This window comes from Salmo salar, chromosome ssa10 (genome assembly GCF_905237065.1).
Source record: "Salmo salar chromosome ssa10, Ssal_v3.1, whole genome shotgun sequence".
Lineage (NCBI taxonomy): Eukaryota > Metazoa > Chordata > Actinopteri > Salmoniformes > Salmonidae > Salmo > Salmo salar.
Window position 1 is genome coordinate 34,090,013 of NC_059451.1, and position 23,983 is coordinate 34,113,995.

The 23,983-nt window shown below is 42.5% G+C and overlaps 1 protein-coding gene across 1 annotated transcript in view; it reads right to left on the reverse strand.

Annotated features, from left to right (window-relative positions):
- Positions 1–23,983, reverse strand: part of LOC106560293 (carboxyl-terminal PDZ ligand of neuronal nitric oxide synthase protein) — a 191,816-nt gene that overhangs the window by 120,915 nt on the left and 46,918 nt on the right. The window contains exons 3-4 of the mRNA XM_014123046.2: positions 9,086–9,178; positions 6,176–6,234 (exon numbers count right to left, since the gene is read on the reverse strand). Coding sequence (XP_013978521.1) covers positions 6,176–6,234; positions 9,086–9,178 — 152 coding nt within the window. The remainder of the gene's footprint in view (positions 1–6,175; positions 6,235–9,085; positions 9,179–23,983) is intronic.

A 23,983-nucleotide genomic window follows, 5' to 3' on the forward strand; every position in this document is an offset into this window, starting at 1 on the left:
TTTAGTCACAGAAAAAGTCAGCAACCTTCCCGCTAGCCATGATTGACTGAGATAATGAGTAGGCTGGACATGCCGAGAGATTGAGTTTTGAAATCAGTGGAATTAGAGTATGCTAGCTAAGAAGATGGAGAAAACACCTGTCTCCAGATTACATCTTCAAACTAAGGGCAACCATGGCATCTGTGACGGAGAGGGAGAAGCGTCCATCCATGTATACGGGTAAGAGTCTAGCTAACTACATTTTTCAGATATCGTTAGATGGCTGGCTTGCTAGCCTAACGTTACGTGTATGATTTGTGTAGTAATATTATTCGTATCTCAGAGCCATTTTGCTTTGCTAGTTATAGCCTAATGTTAGCTAGCTAACATTGAACCTGGTTGGTTAGCTACCTGCAGATTCATACAGGGTAGTAATGTCATGAGTTGGGATTATGGTTTACAGTGCCCTCCATGAATTTTGGCACCCTTGGTAAGTATGAGCAAAACAGGCAGTGAAAAATATTTATTTGCTGGTTATCCTCTTGGTCTTTTATTGAAAATATTCATAAAAATGTAACCTTTAATTTAAGTAAAATGATTGAAAAAAATAAATGTGAAATAAAAAAATAAAAAATTCTCTGAAACATGTGTGCCATAATTATTGGCATCCCTAGAAATTCTTATCAGTAAAATCTAACTGAATTATATTTCCCATTCAAATTTTATGTTTTTAAGTTCACTTAAGTGATTAGGAACACTTATGTAGTAAGCCATGACTTCCTGTTTCACTGGGGTATAAATATGATGTGACACACAGGCCAAGTTCCCATAGTCATCCATCACTATGGGAAAGACCTGAGAATACAGTAATGATGTGCGACAAAACGTTGTTGAGCTGCACAAATCAGGAAATAGCTATAAGACGGTTTAAAATGCCCGTTTCCACTATCAGGGTAATAATTAAGAAGTTTAAAGCAACTGGAGATGTCAACAATCGGCCTGGAAAATGACGTGTGTCTATATTGACCCCACGTACAGTGAGGAGGATGGTTCGACTGGCCAAAAAATCTCCAAGGATCACAGCTGGAGAATTGCAGACGTTATTTGGGTCTTGGGGGCGGAAAGTCTCCAAAACTACAATCAGACGCCACCTACATAACCACAAGTTGCTTGGGAAGGTTGCCATAAAAAAGCCTTTGCTGTCATCAAACAACAAACTCAAGCGCCTAAACGTTAGTGGAACTTTCAATAGGACCGGGTTCTATGGTCAGATGAGACCAAAATAGAGCTTTTTGGAAACAAACATCAGAGGTGGGTTTGGCGTAGACAGAAAGATAGCCATACAGAAAGTACCTCTTCCCCACTGTGAAGTATGGTGGTGGATCTTTGATGTTGTGGGGCTGTGTTTCTTCCAAAGGCCCTGGACAACTTGTTAGGATACATGGTATCATAGACTCCAAGTACCAGCAGATATTAAATCAAAACCTGACTGCCTCTGCTAGGAAGCTTAAACTGGGCCGTGGTTGGATCTTCCAGCAGGACAATGATCCAAAGCACACCTCAAAATCAACACAAAAATGGTTCACTGACCACAGAATCAAGGTTTTGCCATGGCCATCCAAGTCCCCTGACCTAAACCCCATAGAAAACCAGTGGAATGAGCTGAAGAGGAGAGTCCACAAGCGTGGACCTCAGAATCTGAAGGATCTGGAGAGATTCTGTATGGAGGAATGGTCTCAGATCCCTTGTCATGTGTTCTCCAACCTCATTACGCATTATAGGAGAAGACACAGAGCTGTTATTTTAGCAAAGGGAGGTTGCACTAAGTATTGACTGAAGGGGTTCCAATAATTGTGGCACACATATATTTAAGAAAATGATTTGTTTTATGATAACACATTTTGTTCCCTTTCAATTATTTTAGGATAAACAAAGATTTTTTTTCACAGCACGTTTTGCTCATATTTACCAAGGCACTGTACTGTTTAGCTTTTGTTTAGCTTTTGTTTCAACAAAAGACTCCACTATGCAAGTAACCATTTCAATAGAATGTTCGTGATGTCAATGTGACAACTGTTGATATATGTAGCTGGTAAATTCACTCTGGCTATCTACTCCGATTTCAGAGCACACTCGTCTGAGTGTGCCAGAGTGCAGAATAACTGAGCGTTCATAATTACGAACTCTCAACACCAGTTGAATATGGCCAGTGTCAGTAAACATCGGCAAAAAGCGTAATTCAATTGTTGGCAACAGCACAGTTGCAGTCACCATCGATCTGGATAACATAAAAACAGCCTAACCAGCTCTGCTAGGGCGAGTAAAATGGTCAGAGTGAGCTGTTCTCTCATGTGTCTGGAAGTAGCTAGCAAGCTAGCCAATGTTGTCCAGTTAGCTTGGGTGCTTGACTGCTGTTGTTAGGACAGAACAATCGGATCTACCCTACTCCTCGGCCAGAGCATCCAGTGTGCGCTCTGAACTCTCTAAATATACGAACAGACAATCTGACAATGCTCTGAGTTTATGGGCGGGGCTATAGCTTTAGAGGGTGTGAATGATGCTGAATGGGTGTAGACAAAGAAGAGCTCTCAAAACATTCAAAGGCCATTTTCTCAAAAGTAAGGTTACAAGTTTATCAACTTTCAAAGCAGAATTACCTTCCCATTGTTCCTCATCTGTAGTGCATAATATACCATTTTCTAGCCCTGAGTCTCTACTTTTATCTAATGTGAAAAACACAATTTCAAATTTTACCAAATCGAGCCGGTCGGTCACAAATGCCTCTTCTGTGAAGTAGTGACGTGCGACATACACCTAGCTTCCTGAAACAGGTCACATACTACTAATCACCATCTTGATTTTGCATGCTTGCTGTGTGTGTGTGTGTGTGTGTGTGTGTGTGTGAGTGACCCACCTCTCATCAGCGTAATTGCTGAGGAAATATTGGCAGGTATCCCCATAGGGAGAGGTACATGAGGAAACAAACACTGGGCCAGATCCTATCCCACATACAAACGCATACATCAAACTTTGACAAGAGATTTGAGACATCCTTCCTAACAACAGGAGAACAAACAAGTTCCATGTTCTAAAAACAGCTTGCAGCTTCAATCTTCCTGACAGAATAACAAATCCCGCTGTGCTCTCCTCTGTAGCCCTGAGGCAGGCTGCGCTAGCTGCTACCAAATACATCTCTGATGAGGCCAGGGAGCCCCCTCTGTTGACAGCAGGTGTATATACAGTATACAGTATGTGTGTATATACACTCAGTATACAAACATTAAGAACACCTGCTCTTTCCATGACATCGACTGACCAGATGAATCCAGGTGGAAGCTATGATCCCTTATTGATGTCACTTGTTAAATCCACTTCAATCAGTGTAGATGAAGGGGAGGAGACAAGTTAAATAATAATTTTTAAGCCTTGAGACAATTGAGACATGGATTGTATATGTGTGCCATTCAGAGGGTGAATAGGCAAGACAGAAAATGTAAGTGCCTTTGAACAGGGTATGGTAATAGGTGCCAACCGCACCGGTTTGTGTCAAGAACTGCATCGCTGCTGGGCTTTTCATACTCAACAGCCAGCCAAGTATAACACAACTGTGGGAAGCAATGGAGTCAACATGGGCCAGCATCCCTGTGGAACGCTTTCGACACCTTGTAGAGTCCATGCCCCGATCAATTTAGGCTGTTCCGAGGACAAAAGGGGGAGTGCAACTCAATACTAGGTGTTCTTAATGTTGAATACTCATGAATGAATACTCACTGTATATGTGTTTGTGTGTGTGAAGGCAGCGCTGAATCACAGGGTTCTAACTAGATAGTCTGTCTGTTGTCCTCTCCTGTCATAACCGGTGTCACGGCAGAGCCTCCAGCATTACTCTACTGATTTACAATACTGGAATACAAATGTTCCTTGCTAGCTTTGTCATTCACCCTCCATTGGTTTTACAGTCTGTGTGTGTGCATGTTTGTGTGTGTGTGTGTGTGTGTATAAGTGATTAATGCTTCAGACACTGCACTGTATTTATCTAATTTCTCATCAAATCTGTCTGAGCCTCCAAATCCCTCCACTACAGTGTGTGTGTGTGTGTGTGTGTGTGTGTGTGTGTGTGTGTGTGTGTGTGTGTGTGTGTGTGTGTGTGTGTGTGTGTGTGTGTGTGTGTGTGTGTGCGCGCACGTGCGTGTGTGTCTGTGTGTTCAGGGGCCTGAAACTGCTGCCTCAAATTTTGAGCCCCCTCTCTGCACATCTGTTTCATACACATGCGCGTGCACCCACACACACACACACACACACACACACCAATCTCCAGCCAGGAATGGCCTGGTCCATTTCCTTAGAGGTAATCCTGTGATTTGGACTAATACCACAGCCTCTTATTATCCCAGGTGAAAGAAACACACACCCACACCCTGCTGCCAAGATGCTGCTAGCTGCCGCAGCATACGGAGGAACTTCCTACAAGGTTACGATAAATTCTCCTTCACAAAGTCTTTGAGTTAAAGGGGCAGGGCTGGCATTATGGGCAGGCCTTAGGGGCCCTGGCCCGCCATACCGTACCTCCTTGCCCCTCCAATTATACTGAACAAAAATATAAACGCAACATGCAACAATTTCAAAGATTTTACTGAGTTACAGTTCATATAAAGAAATCAGTCTATTGAAATAAATAAATTAGGTAATAATTTATGGATTTCACATGACTGGGAATACAGATATGCATCTGTTGCTCATACACATTGACTACAGTTCAGCGTTCAACACCATAGTGCCCTCAAAGCTCAACTCTAAGCTAAGGACCCTGGAACTAAACTCTGCAACTGGACTAGCCTGTACCCTTGCACACTGACTCGGTACCGGTGCCCCTTGTATATAGACTCGTTATTGTTATTGTTATTGTGTTACTTTTTATTATTACTTTTTATTTTAGCCTACTTGGCAAATACTTTCTTCTTCTTGAACTGCACTGTTGGTTAAGGGCTTGTAAGTAAGCATTTCACGGTAAAGTCTACACTTGTTGTATTTGGCGCATGTGGCAAATAAAGTTTGATTTGATTTGGATCCTGGACTTCCTGACGGGCCGCCCCCAAGTGGTAAGGGTAGGTAACAACACGGGGGTCCCTCAGGGGTTTGTGCTCAGTCTGCTCCTGCACTCCCTGGCCAGACACAATTCCAACACCGTCATTAAGTTTGCCAAAGACACAACAGTGGTAGGCCTGATCACCAACAACGATGACACAGCCTACAGGGAGGAGGTCATAGACCTGGCCGTGTGGTGCCAGGACAACAACTTATCCCTCAACATTAAACTTTTAATTAGATCATACATAATATTTTATACACAGATTCAGTCATTAAAATCAATAACGGATTCACTGGACAATATCCATCACCAAAGTCCTGTGTGTGTGTGTGTGTGTGTGTGTGTGTGTGTGTGTGTGTGTGTATCATTAAAATCAATAAAGCGTCTACAGATGCATACTCTCCATCACTAAACCACTATAGTCAGCCAATTAACCCAGCAGCGTTTAACTGCTCATTCTGGGCACTGGGCACTGGGCCATTCATTACCATCAACCATATCTAAACCAGCCTCACACACACACACACACACACACACACACACACACACACACACACACACACACACACACACACACACACACACACACACACACACACACACACACACACACACACACACACACACACACACACACACACACTCACGCACGCACAATATATATAATTGTATATTGTGCAGCACATCTAGGCTTTTAAACCTTTTAGTATAACACAAGGAATTAGCTTTGGGCAATCGTTTGTGAAATTAAAACTCTCTTCCCCCTCCATGGTCATGTCTTGGACTGGTCTGAACCACCCAGAAGAGCTGCAGGGTGTGTGTGTCTTTTTGTGTGTGTGTGTGTGTGTGTGTGTGTGTGTGTGTGTGTGTGTGTGTGTGTGTGTGTGTGTGTGTGTGTGTGTGTGTGTGTGTGTGTGTGTGTGTGTGTGTGTGTGTTTGTACGTGTGGGTGTCCCAGGGTCAGAGTGGGCCGACCCAGCCCATCTGGATCCAATGAGTTGCTAATCTACTTGGTGTGTCACTATGGAAACCATTCAGGTCCCGCCCTGACCTGTCCTGCTCTCTGATGGGCCACATTAACTGCTGTAAGATGGTGGTGAAGTGTTACCTGTAAATGGGATCCTGCATCACCATCATCTTACTCTCATCCCACGTCCACTCCTTCTTCTGTGGAAAGACAGAATAAATTGTTCAGTGAGGAGTGTGCCACAGATAGTCAGCCAGAGGTTTGTGTGTGTATGGAGTGTGTGAGAGATGCTAAGATGGAGTGAGAGGAGGTCAGGACCTCTGTGTAGTACGTTTACGCCAGGCACTTTAAAATGAGGCTGTCCCCGCTGGCTACTGCCATTCACCACCGCGTCTCTGATTGTCACAGTAATGAACTTTGACCTAAGGTGGGCTGGATGTTGAGCCCAAGGACTGGAGATATTGATTCAATAGAGCCAATCGATCCACAATCCACACCGTGAATAAAGCAATTATTTCGCCAATTCTCTCTTACCTTATTTTGCTCCCTTTCTTCCCATTTTTTTCACTCAGTCTTGCTTTGGCTGCTCTTTTTCACTTGCTCTCTCTCCAGCTCTTCCTCTATCTTTTTCACGCTCTCTCTTTCTCTCACTTGCACTCTTTCTCTCATTTTCCCTAGCTTTGTCTCCCTCTCTGTCTTCTCTCTCATTTTCTCTTTGTCTCTCTTTTTCTCGTCCTCTCTCCCGTTCCCTATCCCTCATTCATTCTCATTATCTCTCTTTCTTTCTACACTGGGCTTCGTCCAAGTTTACTGAGACAATATAAATGTCAACAGGACAGCGATTGGAATTATTCCTCCTATTGATTTTTCGTTTCACCATTTCCACTCCAACATCTCTCTTTTCATACCTCCTTTCATCTCTCCCTTCGGTGAGATGTAAATGAGGCGGTCTCTGGACGCGTTGACATTTCAGTCTTGGCCAGAGAGCAGGCTGAGAGACAAAGCAGACAGAGCCATAGAGTCCCATTCAAATCACAACACCTTTCATTCTCATTATAACAACACAAACGCCACTGCTATGCTGCGCTGTGTTCAGTTCACTCCAGCTGTTTAGAACAATTCAACCAGAGATTCTGGGTCTGGCAGAGGCATTTACTATCTATTTAAGGGGACTGACCAGGGTACAAGGCGCGTGTCTCTTTCTTTTACTGGGGTTATCAAGATAAATTATCATTCACAGTCTTGCAATCACGACGTCTATTCTCCTCTTTCTCCTCTCTCTATTCCCTTTGTCTTCCTCCCCATATTATTTTCTCCTTTCTCTATTCCCTTCTTCCAGTGGTGGAATAAGTACTACATTTTCATACTTGAGTAAAAGTAAAGATACCTTAATAGAAAATGACTCAAATAAAAGTCACCCATTAAAATACTACTTCAGTAAAAGTAAAAATTATCTGGTTTTAAATGTAATTAAAAACATGCTCCAATTAGTAAGTATTTTGTAAACCTCCCGCTTTGGGCTGGATGTGTCAATATGGGGCACCATTATATATATTTTTCTGTGTGGACTCTAAAGGGCAATCCCTTCTGCACTGGAATCACTCTGATATAAGACTGTCTGACAGTTAGTGTTCATGTATTGTTTTTTCTCCATACCTCATTCTAGGTCTCATTCTCCCGCTCTACTGACTGCATAAATAAAGCTTAATTCACAGATCTGTGTTGGTTGGGATGTGTGGATGAGGCTTTATGAGCGATCGACCAATGGACAGCAGATATAGACAGCTGCATAATAGGCTGACGGATCCTTGCGGATATGGAAGCATCCATTGGCATTCAGAGTGGGAAAAAGTGGACATGCACGCAAGAATGAAGTCACGCATGTGCGCACACAAACACACGCATTAGCTGCCCTTCAGAGTGGTCAAATGAAGAGGTGTGCCCTAGAGGACCACTAAGAACAACTCAATTAAGGCCTGACTGTAATCAGTAGGGAGGGAGGGAGGGAGGGAGGGAGGGAGAAGCTAATGCAGCTAGGGGATATTTATACCCGGCCACATACCTTCTCTCTGTAGCATCCCTCCACCCTTCGCCCTCTGCACCATTGTTAAAGGTTGTTAAGGCTTGTTAAAGGGTCCTACACAGGCTAAATGCATTACAGATTCCTATAGAGCTTAAGTGTAGCCTTCAGCCTTCAGTCACTCCCTTGAGCCATGTCTAGTGCATTAGTACTGTCCTCTCTTTACAAAAAAAATGAATAGAGAGAGGAGAGAAAGGGAAAGAAGATCTCCATACAGGACTCCAGACAATGGAGGGTCGAGGAAGGAAGAAGACATCTGCTGAATACCAGTGGCTTCTTTAGGCTTGTTTGCATACCAGAGGTTATAAGTGTACTTCTAGCTTTAATAGGGACTGACGTTAATACTGTAGTTAAACTGAGAGACAGGTGAGAGGTCACTCAAGGTAAACCCAGTCGAACTACTGTCAAGGTTTATTATAAACCCAAATCACTGTAAAACTGCCATAAAGAAAGCTTTATACAAATTACATGGAGAGCAAAACAGGGGGTATATTTAGCATAGCATAGAACGGATTTGCTCTCATCCTACACTCTACCCTGTCTGGAACGTTATTTAGCAGGGCACAGATTCACTCCTCTCCTCCACTCTAACCTGTCTGGAACGTTATTTATCAGGGCACAGATTCCCTCCTCTCCGCCACTCTACCCTTTCTGGAACAATATTTAGCAGGGCACAGATTCACTCCTCTCTGCCACTTTACCCTGTCTGGAGCAATATTTAGCAAGGCACAGATTCACTCATCACTCCTTCTCACTGCTGGTGACAGTTTATGAATCACACTCACTCCTCCACTCACAACCCCAGGATATGACACTGCTCAGCAATGGCTGAGTGCGCAGTTTGACTGGGGTTGGTTAGAAAACACAACACCCATCCACTCTACGCCCTGCCCCTAAGCTCCAGACAGTTCAAATGGAAAGAAACTGGTTGAGAGATAATAACAGGTTATAAAAGAAAAATAAATACTCACTTTTAACTTTTTTCTGAGCGCCACCTTCACTCCATCCACTGAGACAATGATGTTGACCTTCTTCTTCTTGATGTTCTTCACTTTGAATTCATACTGTGGAAAGAATGATTGATTAACTTTAGTAAGAATATGTTAAGACATTGAATTTATAATGAGGAAAGAAAGATTTCTTAACATTAGTAACAATATTATGTGTTACCAGTGAAAGCATATAAAGTGAAAATTAAACGAAACATTGCCCCCAAAATAAATGAAAGTATAGCTGCAAGCAGCAATGAAACGGGGTGCTGGAAGCGTTAAACATCCTCCCTCATGTAAGCTACAGGTAACAATTCAAAACACTTCATGTGCAAGTTTCATGTTGATAAAGTGTAGAGAAGTGAAGTTATTAGGCTTTAATTGTCACGTCCTGACCATAGTAAGATGTTATTTTCTATGGTAGAGTAGGTCAGGGCGTGACAGGGGGTGTTTTGTGTTTTTCTATGTTTTGTATTTCTATGTTTAGTTTCTAGTTTTCTATTTCTATGTTGTTGTTTTTTTGGGATGATCTCCAATTAGAGGCAGCTGGTCCTCGTTGTCTCTAATTGGAGATCATACTTAAGTAGGGTTTCCCCCCCACCTGTGTTTGTGGGTAGTTGTCTTCTGTACCTGACAGAACTGTGTGCTTTCGTTTTCGCTTTGTTATTTTTTCTTTCGTGGTCTGCGTTAAAATAAATATTTATCATGAGCAATCAACACGCTGCGCTTTGGTCCCCTCTCTACGACAGCCGTTACATTAATTGAGGATACAATATTTTATTTTAGTTGTCATTTCCTCTTCCATCTTTCAACATATTACTTAGCTTTTCTGAAACGTACTAGAGACAGATGTGATAACATACATTTTGAGTTCCAAGTCAATCGGATGTACGGTTCATGAGAAAAATATCTATGAAAAATCAAAGATGGCGGAAATCCAAAATGGCGGAAGTCATAGGTCCATGAGGCAAATTTCTTACTTATGTTGAGAAACTCATATTTCAACCACTATAATGTTCCTATCAATACACTATTATTGAACTGACCAAGTTCTCCAATCTTTTTTTCTGGCAAGTTTGTTACAATGATGTATGAAGACTTCATGAAAAGGTTCAATAACATCAGTAACAATATATATGAAGACTTAGAATGTATATTGAGCAGAAATATGTGCTAATTGGTTAGGATTGATAGAGGAGTCATTAGTATTTTAAATTCATTTGAATTTCATTTATCCAGGGAAAGAGTGTGTGTGTGTTAGTGTGTCTTTCCATTTAGCCAAAACATTTAACTAAAAGGTATTTTCTATGGGTGAGATCTCAAAGGTATTAGCTACTAGGGTAGCCACTTGCAGGCATTAGCTAGCAGGGTAGCTAGAGGTTTTAAGGCTGTGGTTAGCTTCCCTACATCTGTAGAGTCGATTAGCCTTATCCCTGCTGGTGTCCGATAAATCAGGGTTAAGCATAGGAAAGCTTTCTGCTCTTCAAAAACCTCACACACCATACCTACACAGCCATAGGGATTTACATTTGCACAACTTGACTGGGAATAACAACTCTGTCATAACCAAATATGGGCCTAGCAGCAGCATGAATCAATGTGAACCTGCTGCCTTCATGTCTTTAATATATTGTTTTAATGTTCCTCTGGTCGGATGCCTGCTCTGTGGTTGGTGACTGACTAGGCTGGGTGTGTGTGTGTGGTGTCTGTATGTGTGTGTGTCCTCTCCTGTCTGCTCTGTAGTCACCTGCACCTGGTCCAGACAGACACAGCTAGGTGTGTGTGTGTGCTGTGTGTGTGTGTGTGTGTGTGTGTGTGTGTGTGTGTGTGTGTGTGTGTGTGTGTGTGTGTGTGTGTGTGTGTGTGTGTGTGTCCGAATGCCTGTGGTGTGTGAGTGTGGCCAGACTGTCCACCTATCTCTTGTGTTGGCCTTCGACTGATGCCCTGATGCCTGATGCAGACAGTCCATCTGTCTCTTGTGTTGGCCCTGGACTGATGCAGACAGGACACGTGTCTCTTGTGTTGGCCCTGGACTGATGCCCTGATGCAGACAGGCTACCTGTCTCTTGTGTTGGCCCTGGACTGATGCAGACAGGACATGTGTCTCTTGTGTTGGCCCTGGACTGATGCCTGATGCAGACAGGCTACCTGTCTCTTGTGTTGGCCCTGGACTGACGCCCTGATGTCTGATGCAGCCAGAGCACCTGTCTTTTGTGTTGGCCCTGGACTGATGCCCTGATGCCTGATGCAGACAGGCCACCTGTCTATGGTGTTGGCCCTGGACTGACGCCCTGATGCCTGATGCAGACAGGCCACCTGTCTATGGTGTTGGCCCTGGACTGACACCCTGATGCCTGATGCAGACAGGCCACCTGTCTATGGTGTTGGCCCTGGACTGACGCCCTGATGCCTGATGCAGACAGGCCACCTGTCTATGGTGTTGGCCCTGGACTTGCGCCCTGATGCCTGATGCAGACAGGGCACCTGTCTTTTGTGTTGGCCCTGGACTGATGCAGACAGGACATGTGTCTCTTGTGTTGGCCCTGGACTGATGCCTGATGCAGACAGGCTACCTGTCTCTTGTGTTGGCCCTGGACTGACGCCCTGATGTCTGATGCAGCCAGACCACCTGTCTTTTGTGTTGGCCCTGGACTGATGCCCTGATGCCTGATGCAGACAGGCCACCTGTCTATGGTGTTGGCCCTGGACTGACGCCCTGATGCCTGATGCAGACAGGCCACCTGTCTATGGTGTTGGCCCTGGACTGACACCCTGATGCCTGATGCAGACAGGCCACCTGTCTATGGTGTTGGCCCTGGACTGACGCCCTGATGCCTGATGCAGACAGGCCACCTGTCTATGGTGTTGGCCCTGGACTTGCGCCCTGATGCCTGATGCAGACAGGCCACAGGTGCCATGTGCATTTTACATTCAGCTTAGAAAACCCCAAATCTCTGTCTCTAGGCACATTCAAGTATTCAGTACAATCCACACCAGCTGATCTATACTGGCAAGGTTTTAAAAGTCCATTAAAAGTTTCTCTGTGTCTGGGTGAGGTGTCTGCCCAGGCTGGTCACTAGAAATAGACAGCAATTTCGGATGTTTGAAAAGGTCCTGAGAACGTCGATATACTGAATGCCTTTCTCAGCTCTCAAAAAAAGAAGAAAACCGATTGTCCAGCACTGGGTGCGAACTCATTAGGCTCGGAGCCGGTGCGTGCTGCTTAGAACACTACAGTTCACAATGCTCCAGCAAGCTGTGAGAACACTATGAATACTGAAGATACCTAGTGAATCGTTTTTAATTACTTCATTTTAAGCCTTCCTCAAACCATAGCCGTAACCTTAACCTCTCAGAATGAGTGCCTAAACTGTTAACATTTGAGTTGTTTATGTATTTTTTTTTTTGTAACAGTATTTTTATTGGAGTTTCACAATTTTCACCCATATTAAGAGATACAACAACAAAGACAAGGTAAAAAAAACAGTACTCACTTACACATATCCGTATGTATGCACGCACGCACGACACACACACACACACACCATTTCCCTCTCCCCGCTCAGCGCTTCTCTCACCCCACCCCCCTCATTGCGTCTCTCAATACATACATTTTAAACAAACATAAACAGAGATAAAAAAAATAAAAAAATAAAAAAATATATAAACAAATAAAAAGCTCAGTTTAAACCAAGAAGTTGAGTTCCCCACATGGAACGTACAGTGTAATAATTGAAATACATAGATCACCATTCTAAGAGAATCCTCGCAGCATAATAGCTGACACTTCAGGTTCTAGGTAATTTAGGTAAGGTTCCCATACTTTGTAGAACTGATCTGTCTTAGAATGCAATGTACATGTCAGATATTCCAGCGGCACACATTCAAACAGTATCTTATGCCAATCTTTAATAGAGGGAACCTTATCACTAATCCACTGTAAAAGTATGTTTTTCCTCGCTGCGAAGGTGAGGATGTTGTAAAGCCTCCTCTTACCCACAGAAGTTACATGCCTACTAGGGAGACCTAACAGTAGAGAGGTCCAATTCTAGATCGACCCCTAGGATCTTTTCAATTTCTTGCAGAACACCCGACCAATATCTTTGTATTTTGGTACATGACCATAAACAATGTGTTAGGGTGCCTGTATCAGTTTTACATTTAAGACATTGAGGAGAAGTGGAAGAGGGGCTAAAAGCATGTCTGCGATTTGGGGATATATGCAATCTGTGTATTATTCTTAATTGAATTGCTCTAGTACGATTACATATAGATATTGTTTTTGCATATTTCCAAATGTCCTCCCACATCTCTTCGTCAATAGTAACAGACAGTTCTTTCTCCCACACTTGTTTCACCCTCTGTGTATCGACAGCGGAAAAGGACCTTAAAGCATCATAAAACAGACTTACAGACACTTTCCTTTGTGGGAAAAAAAGCATTCTTTCAATGACAGACATATCAGGGTTGCCAATTAAGGTGGTGCTCTTCAGAATATAATGTCTTACTTGTAGGAAACGGAAAAGGTCCTGCTTTGGGAGTTGATATTTCTCGACCATCTGCTCAAATGACAATAAAATCTTATCCGCAAATAAGTAATTTAGTCTGCGTATGCCCTTATTAAGCCAAACGTTAAAGCCAGCATCCAGCAATCCTGGGGCGAAATCTGGGTTGTTAAGAATTGGGGTAAGAGCAGAGGTTAGTTTGGACCTTCCCAGGAAACGTTGAACTGACCTCCATACTTTGAGTGTGTTAAGTGTAATGGGGTTGTTACAATGATCTTTTACAGACTTGAAACTTGTGAAAAACAAAAGATCCTGTAAAGGGTATTTTGAAAGAGAAGTCTCAATGTCTAACCAAATAGAGGAGTCATCGTTTGTGATCCAGTCTGAGATATAACATAGGTGGGCACACCACTGATAGAACCTGATATTGGCTTGCGTTTACTCCATATAAAGGAACTTAGCCATCCATTTACATCCTTTATTACCTTATTGGAGAGTAATACTGGGATCATTTGGATTGGGTAGAGTAGCCTAGGTAAAATGTTAATTTTCAAGAGGGATATTCTACCCAACCATGAAATCGGAAGAGAGCTCCAGCGCTCCAGATCCTGTCTTATTGTGTCAAACAAGGGAACAAAATTGGCTTTGTACATTTGTTGGAATTTAGGAGTTACAAATATACCCAGATACGTAAAACCTGAGGGAGACCATTTAAAAGGGAAGGGGGGAGAAGTATTAGGTACAGAGTGAAGGTTACCAAGTGGCATAGCCTCTGACTTAGTTAGGTTAATCTTGTAGCCTGAGAATTCGCTGAATAACTCAATAATATTAATAAGAGATGTGATTGAAGTCTCGGGATTAGAAATGAATATCAGGACATCATCAGCATACAAGCTTATTTTATGGTGAACATCACCAATGAGCAGCCCCTGTATAGCAGGCGTTACCCTGATGGCCTCGGCCAGTGGTTCCATAACAAGTGCAAATAGGAGGGGGGACAAAGGACAGCCCTGTCTGGTACCTCTGTGTATAGGGAAGCTATTTGACCGTAGTCCATTAGTAAGGACAGCAGCCTGAGGATCATCATATAAAACTTTCACCCATTTTATAAAGTTGGCCCCCAGACCAAATTTATTTAGAGCAAAGAATAGGTAAGACCACTCCACACGATCAAATGCTTTCTCAGCATCTAGGGAGAGCACAAGACCATCCATAGCACTTCGTTGGTAGACTTCAATTACATTAAGAAGCCGTCTGACATTGTTACATGACCTACGTCCCTTAATGAAGCCAGTTTGGTCTCCTTTCACAATTAGTGGCAGTGAGTCCTCTAATCTTGTGGCTAGAATTTTAGAAAGTAATTTTCTATCCACATTCAGAAGGGAAATTGGTCTGTACGAGGAACAAGATTCCGGACATTTTCCCTTTTTGAGAATAAGTGATATGTTGGCTTCTCGCAGCGTTTGGGGGAGCTGGTCATTTGAAAATGAGTGGTTAAACATATCACGCAATGGCTCGAGGATCAGGCCATGGAACTCTTTATAGAACTCACTACAAAACCCGTCCGGTCCTGGGGCCTTACCATTTTGCAGATTCTTAATTGCGGACATTATCTCTTCCTCAGTAATAGGAGCATTAAGGAGAGACCTCTGTTCTTCGGAGATAGTAGGGAGCTCAATCTTAGAAAATAAGTTCTCCATTAACTTGGGTGCGTCATTTGGCAGTTCTGAGGCATAAAGATTTGCATAAAATTTCTTAAATGAGTCATTTATCAATTTATTTTCATATAAATTATTGCCATCAGAATCAGTAATAGCCGCAATTGACTGTGAGTCAGCTCTCTTTTTAGCTAGGTACGCCAAGTTCTTTCCTGGCTTATCGCCATGTTCATATAGCTTTTGCTTGACAAATCTCATTTTCTTTTCAGTGTCCTGTGTTAGGACGGAGTCCAACGTTGATCTAATGACCGATATTTCCTTTAATAGGGCAGGAGTGGGAGTTTCAATGTAGTCCTTCTCTTTAGTTCCTAATTCACCCTCTAGTGTTTTTTGCTTTTCACGCTTTTTCCGCCTCTTAGTGGCTGCGTACGCCTTACAGGTTTCCCAAAGGAGTGAGGGGTTATCTGTTGATTGAGAGTTAATAGAGAAAAATGCTTTAAACTCTGTAATAAAATATGATGTGAATGTATGGTCTTTAAGAATGGTTGTATTCAACCTCGTGTCTTGACTGATTGAATGCCCCGTTGAGTTTTATGTCCAGGATCACCTCCGCATGATCAGTTATGACTATGCTTCCTATCCTAGCGGATAAAACCGACTGCAGTGACGTCCTGGGCATAAAAATGTAATCTATTCTAGTCTGACATCCATGAGGTGCAGAGAAAAAAGTGAACTCTCTGTTGGAGGGATGAAAAGCTCTCCAAACATCAGCATACCCCAGATCATCACAAATAGCTGTAAGTGACTTAGCTTGAGGAGAAAGTGAGGCTATACCACTGGGAAGCTTATCAATAAGGGGGTTCAACAAACAATTAAAATCTCCTCCAACCACTGCAGTGTCTGAGTTTAATTCTGAAAAGTCTAGAAATACCTTAGTGAGGAAGTCGGGGAGGTGGGCAGGGGGGGAAGTAAATATTCATTATGGAAATGCTCTGCCCTTGTAAAGTACCATTAATTATAACAAAGCGACCCAATTTATCTTTCACACACTTCAAGACCTTAAGTGGTAGGTTCTTTTTCACAAGAATTGCTACACCTCTACTTCTGGATGTAAATGATGAGAAAAACACTTGACCAAACCCCCCTTGTTGTAATTTCAGATGCTCCTTATCATTCAAATGAGTTTCTTGTAACAGGGCAATATCAATATTTTCTTTTTTCAAAAAGGACAGTACCTTCTTCCTTTTAATGGGGTTATGGCTCCCTCTAATGTTCCATGTACATACACGTAGTCTGTTACCTGCCATTGCGCTTTGACCATTCAATATCCAGACTGAATCCTACTGTAAAAATGGGGTGGTACCTTTTTCCATGTGTTGAACTCTCCTCTATCTCACTGAGCGTAAACAAACGATATGAACCCTGAACTCGAACTATACTAAACCCAAAAATTAAACATGAAAAGATCCAAAAGGGGGTTTTCCCACTAGCTAACATGCAGGGGATTTCAACTTTCCAATGTAGACTCTTAAGTCCGCATTGCCACTCAATAGCCTCATCCTTTATATATGTGGAAATTAAAATCAATAGAAGAAGATTGAGGCTCTTCCACCTAAAACCAAGCCTGGGCACCAATATAGGTTCACACATATCTCAGTCTGAGCTGCGGCGGCAGTTACTTTAGCAAGAAAAATAATAACGATACGAATATTACTGAACAGGAGCACTTGAGAACTTACACCACTGTTTCATGATCAGATTAAAAATAAAATAAGACGTTATCCAATGCTGCGGAGGTGCAGCTTAAGGTTATTTACCCGAGAGAGTCAATAAACGCAGCAGCCTCTTCAGATGTGTAGAGTTTTTTAGGCGATCCGTTGACCATAATCTTCAATGTGGCCGGGTACAGCAGTGCGTAGTCGATCTTCATTCTCTTGAGTCGAGCCTTCACCTCATCAAACGCCTTGCGCCTTCGTACAACCGCTGTGGAATAATCATTGAAGAATGAGACCTTTGGACCTTTACGTTGACTACCGTCAGAACCGATGTTTCTAGCCGCATCCATGACGCGCTGCTTGTCGGTAAAGTTGTGGAACTTTATAACCACTGGTCGTGGGCGCTGATTGGGACCGGGTATCGGTGCTTGAGAGCGTTGTGCTCTGTCTAGCTTCACCCGACCAGCCTTAGTGTCCATTTGTAGGTAGTCAGGGATCCATTCCTCAAAAAAATGTACTGAACGTGTCCCTTCAGAATTTTCCGGGAGTCCCACAACACGTATATTGCATCTGCGTCCTCGATTATCCAAGTCGTCAATGTGCTCCGCCATTTCGCGCACCTGTTTCTCAAGTGCTTTTATCTTAGTGTCCATGGATGTAGTTGAAGTTTCCACAGTAGCAATTCTTCCTTCCGCCTCATCAACACGTTTGACAACCCTCTGTAGTTCAGCTGAATGGCCTGCTATTGCTTCCAGGACCGTTCTTATCTTAACATCGATCACTTTAGTAATGTTATCCATCATCCTTTGAATCACCAGGTCCATTGTGCCTGGATTTGTAACGTTGTTAGATTCGCTAACGTTAGCTAGCTCCTCCTGCACATCTACACGGATGGCGGTTTTGGTCGACTTCTTAGTAGCTCTGTTGGGCATGTTGTCGGAGATTTTTGAGAAATAGTCGCCAAGACTCATTGTAGGGTAACTTATTTAGCCAATTCTACCACTTTTTCAAGCTAGGAGATTAATGTAAGAATATAAATTTACGAATACCGCGTGAGCTCGCTGAAACACCGTGTTCTCTCTACGGCGCCATTTTGTTCAATCGAGTTGTTTATGTTTTAACCTTGTAACCATGCGGAATTAACCCTGTAACCACACAAAATGAAATCTTCAAAAAAAATAGACGTTCATCCATAATATGTCGAATTTCGAAGGGAAACTATGAGATCATGTTGGTCTACCTGGCCTGTTCAGTGCAGGGCAATTCCCTGGTAACATAATTACATATTTTATTTGACGCAGCAGTCAGGATTCTGAGCGTAGCTCCATTCTCTGGAGGAGAGTATTCATTCCAGGAGAGTATTACCAGTATCTTCGATATTAGACAGGCTGCTATGAGGCCTGCCAGGAATCTCATCCCTTGCTAACCCTGTGGAGGAATAATCTGCTGACTACCGTAAATTCCGGACTATAAGCCACAACTTTTTTCCCCAGGCTTTGAACCTCGCGGCTTAAACAATGACGCGGCTAATATATGGATTTTTCCCGCTTTTTTCTTCCAAAAAAACACATTCTGTGACGTGCTCAGTTTTCTGGCGGCATGAAGCTTTCATTAGACCAATGAAATTGCCAAACGGGTTAAGGTCAAACAACTTTTTTGTTTACTGTTTAGATTAAATCGAGCGCTCTCAAACTTCCCATCATTCTGATTACGGTAGTCATTTTGTCACCCTCATCATGGCAAAGACACGGAGAAATGCATATGATGCAGCTTTCAAGTTGAAGGCGATTGATCTGGCTGTTGGAAAAGGAAATAGAGCTGCTGCACGGGAGCTTGGTCTTAATGAGTCGATGATAAGACGTTGGAAACAGCAGCGTGAGGAATTGACTCAGTGCAAAAAGACAACTAAAGCTTACTGCTAATTTTTTATTTTTTGTTACAAGCCGTGTTTCGTTAAAGCCTATTTAGTTTTGTTACAAGCCGTGTTTCGTTAAAGCCTATTTATTTTTGATACAAGCCGTGTTTCGTTAAAGCCTGTGTAAAGTTAATTTGTTTCAGTAGGCACCTGCGGCTGATAGACGTGTGCGGCTTATTTACGTTCAAAATAATATATATTTTTTAATTCAGTGGGTGCGGCTTGTATTCAGGTGCGCTTAATAGTCCGGAAATTACGGTACTACCTGTTACCAGGTCAGTGGATAACACAGACAGCTGGGATAGATAGACAGGCAGAGAGACAGGCAGGCAGGCAGGCAGGCAGGCAGGCAGGACAGGCAGACAGACAGACAGACAGACAGACAGACAGACAGACAGACAGACAGACAGACAGACAGACAGACAGACAGACAGACAGACAGACAGACAGACAGACAGACAGACAGACAGACAGACAGACAGACAGACAGACAGACAGACAGGAGGGGAAAAGACAGATAGACAGTACAGTACCGTGACTGTCTGTGCGACGTGTGTGTGTGTGCATACCGTAGGTGTTCGATGTGAGTGACCTCTTTACAGATTACGGCGTCTATCTAATGCCTCTCAATGGACGGCTGGCACATACAGTATATGCATCTATGCGGTGTAATGTGACAATCTTTTAAGAGGCCTGTCTATCCCTCATGATCCTGCTCCATCTCACAGTCAATCACATCAACTAGTCTGGTCTGGCAGGCTCGTAAAGAGGTGCCACAGCACATTCACTATCAATTTCCAATCTACATCTAATACTGATGATAGGATGTTCAACAACACATGAAACGACCAAATAAACGGACCTAATTACGACAGTCAACACCACAATGGCTCCCTGCTAAAAAAGGCACAGGCCATACATTTTTTGTGCTGCCATTTTGAAAATTAGATTTTGTAAAAACAGGGCTTAGAAAATGAATCCTTACATGACAAGAAAGACTTGTCATGTAAAGACTGTATTGTGTGTGTCTCAGCATGTGATCTATTTAACATTTAGCCTCCATATTGCCAGATAAGCAGGTAATTATTTCCTGAAGGTCGGCCACCAGCCGTTTGCTCTGTAATCCATCATAGCAATAACAATACCATCATACAAACATAATGCCATCTTCAATCTCAAAGGCTATTTTCACACACATACAAATACCCCTTAATCTGATCCACCAATGAGACCGGGCCATCCATCGATGACTGTCATAATAATAAACCTTTTCAGCGAGTTTGGGTGCAGCATTTTCGTCTCGCACACGCACGTACGTACGTACACACGCAGGCACACACATCATCAGACAGTAAACCACTGCAAAAGATGTCTTCCAGAAGCACTCAGCCAGCTAGATGTCTAGTAGTGTTGCACGGTATATGTTTCAAAACTTTGATACTTTTTTTATACTAAAACATGAAAAACGGTTTGGTACTAGAATTTCTGTTACTTTCGGTACTTCTGTCAAATGTGTCTCACGGATCAAGTAAGTCTATCAGTGCAGCCGATGTCCCCCTTATAGCCTGCACTTAGCCTGCACTGGGAGTCAGCTGCATCATGTTAGCTCACCACTCATGCTGCACAGAAGTGAACATACTTTAATGGTCACTTTATCCCTACCTATATGTACATATCTACCTCAATTACCTCATACCCCTGCACATTGACTTGGTACTGGTATCCTGTGCATATATGCAAGTTATCGTTACTCATTGTGTATTTATTCCTTGTGATTTTATTTATCTATTTATTCCTTGTGTTATTATTATGATTGTTATTTATTTTTCTACTATTTCGCTTTTTTTGTGTGATTTCAATGTAATTTGATTTGATAATGCGACACGACATGTAGAAATGTTTAAACTGTTCATTACTGTTCGCAAAACAATGTCCATGCAGGCTAGAACACTTTACAATGCAAGAAGATACCGGTAGCTTCCAGCTTTGTGGGCTCACAGCTGAAGCTAACATCAATTCACTACCCAAGTACTTTGTTTGTGATAATATGCTCACCATAATGCAAAATATATTGATTTCAAGGCTGATTGCCACCAAAACAAAGTACTTGGCTATTCATTTACATAAATCGGTCTCTCTCTCATGTCTCTTCCAAAGATGATCTATTGCCTCAGCGAACTGACTGTGTGTGAATGGGGTTCCGTCCCCCCTTGCCTCGTGAATGACGTCATTAATTAAGCTACTTCTATGCAAATGTTGTTGATCAGTACAATAAAATATTCCCCAAATGGAAGGAAAACAGATTGTTTGTCATCTGTAGCCCCATGAAATCAGCCAAAACAAGCTCAATAACTCAATGCAGGCACACATTCTATTGAATATGCATTCACCTGTATTTTGAATAGGCTACATTTTGATTTACCCAGCTTATCAGTAGAGATGTATCATTAAAATAAATTATTACCATTATGTTGTTATGTAGTTAGAGTGGTAAAAACAAAGTCAAATTGATTTTATGATTGTATAATTTATTAAAACGTTGACATAAAAAATGTCAAATGCAATGATAGTGAACTAAAAAGATGCCCAAATACTGAAGAGAGCAGTAGCTGAGATAATCTGTCTGGATCAAGTGTCATTCATTTTGGTATCGAGTATCACGATGGTATCGAGTAGGAGATACCACATTTTGGCCTTTACTACTGAAGCCCATAGAAACACATTGAATAACACATTCATAAATGGCAAAAAGGACAGTCAACAAATATATCATAAGAAACAAGGTTTTAAAGTGTCTGTACTAAATTTGGGAGGAATAAAAAACGAATTGTTTCACACATATTTAACCTCTTTTTTGCAGTAGGCACAAAACAACCTTTATTTCTTACTTCCATTAGTTTAAAAAAAACGGTACCAGTTACCTTCAGACGAGTCCTGTGACACTTGTGTGTGTGGGTCATAGGGCAAAAAAAAGAACACCATCGTGTTCGTGAGAATCTCCCCTTTCCACAGTGGAGTCCCATTAGTTTGTAGCCCAAATGGTTTGGACACTACCAAACAGAAGTTGGCAAATCGACGGCACCGACTTCAGACGAGTCTCCTGACACTTGTAGAGCAAGTGTAGAGCACTTGTAGAGCAAAACGGAGAACACCATCGTGTTTATGAGTCTCCCCTTCCCATAGGGTCATAATAGTTTGTAGGTCAAACCATTCAGACGCTACAGATGTTTTCATGAGACGACCGATTTTTGGGATGTCTCATGCTCTGACAAACACCGCTCTCTAGCTCTGCCAACTTTCACTGCAGATGCGGAAGTGCGACACTGGTGGATGCGGTGGATTGAGACGCATCCACTGCAAAAAAACTAAGATCTCTAGCTTGAACTGACATTTGCTGGGGATTTTTTGGTTATTTAACTTAGATTGATGTACCGGTGAGTGAGTCGACTTTAGGGGGTTAAACACAACCTAGTGCCCACATTACAGGAGGCCTTTGTAGCCCCTAGCCCCCATGCACTTGTGGAGATCTGAGTAGATTAGATAAGTAATAAGGTAATAGCTTCATCTTACCTTCCAGACATGTTCCTATCATTCAAGATCTCCACAAGTGGCTAGGGGATAGGAGTGTTATATGAGTGATATCTCTCTCTCTCTCTCTACAACATTGGCCAATGTAGAGAGAGAAATAGAGCGAGAAAGATAGGGACATAGAGTGATATCTCTCTTATCCCACTAGAAACATGTCATATTCACTCTGCTGGAACAGCACACATTCACCACTCCTCCCCCAATGAAAAATAAAATCTATGGGAATATAGAATACAAACCCACTGGCCTGTGGCTGATTCAATACCCAGTAAGCAGTTCTCATTCAGCGATGTCACAGTTGTACAACCACAACAAAGCAATGTGTGAATTAAAGCTAGGAGCAGTCAGAGAGTGTGAGAGAGTACAGTCTGTAACAGTGCATCACCAGAGGTGGAGGCAGAAGATATTGAATGCTATCTATCTATAAAAGGCTTCTAGTCTTTGAAAAAGAGAGTGGTTTCATCTAGATGTGAAACAATGGGGAGTGTTTGGGTTGCTACAGTAGCAGCCAGTAGAAAGGAGATGTCTCATTCCCCTCATCCTATGAAGAGCATTAGAAAGCTAGCCTGCGGCAGTAATCACACCACAGATACTGTAGCTGTCTGTCTGTTACACCACATATACTGTGGCTGTCTGTCTGTTACACCGCAGATACCGTAGCTGTCTGTCTGTTACACCGCAGATACCGAAGCTGTCTGTCTGTTACACCACAGATACCGTACCTGTCTGTCTGTTACAACACAGTGCCAAACTATATTCCATCTCTACATCACAGGGAAGAGAGGAATGTACTGACAGGTAGAGCAGAATTAACAGACTATCGGGAATACAATGTACACCAGGGATCATCAACTAGATTTAGCCGCGGGTCGATTTATTCTTAATAATTTGTAGACTACAAATTGACTGCAAGAAGCCCAAACAGATACATTCCAAACCTTGCTGACATTTGTATACGATCACATATCTCTATTATGCGTTTGAATTCAAATCACTTTTTTACTGGTATTTTCACAGTATTTTATGCCCCCCCCCCCCAGAAAACTTGGGGGGCTAAGTAAAATCACCAAAGGAACCCTGGTGTACACCTTTTCATATCTCTATTTCTCTCTTTCTTGAATTTCATATATTTTATCAGACAGTATGAAAAGATGCGAGAGAGTGGGATACAGGGAGATATATAGAGAGAAAGAAAGAGTGAAAGTACAATGAAGAGAGGAAGGGAAAGAGAGAGAAGGGAGAGAGGGTAATGAAGAAAAAGTGCTAACAGTGTCCTGTCTTGTCTCCAGCCTCGCTTTGTAGTCTATTCCATTACTGAGGTGATGCCGGCCTCCCCCTCTCGCTCTTTTCTTTTCTTTTCTCTTTCTATTGACCATGGGAGAGAGAACGTGATTGAATACAGTTATCTAGTCTGGTTGGAGTAGAACGGGGTTCTGTGTCACAACACAAGACAAACTCAATTTGGAAGCCATTTTGCAATAGAGTACTTCCAGGGCCAA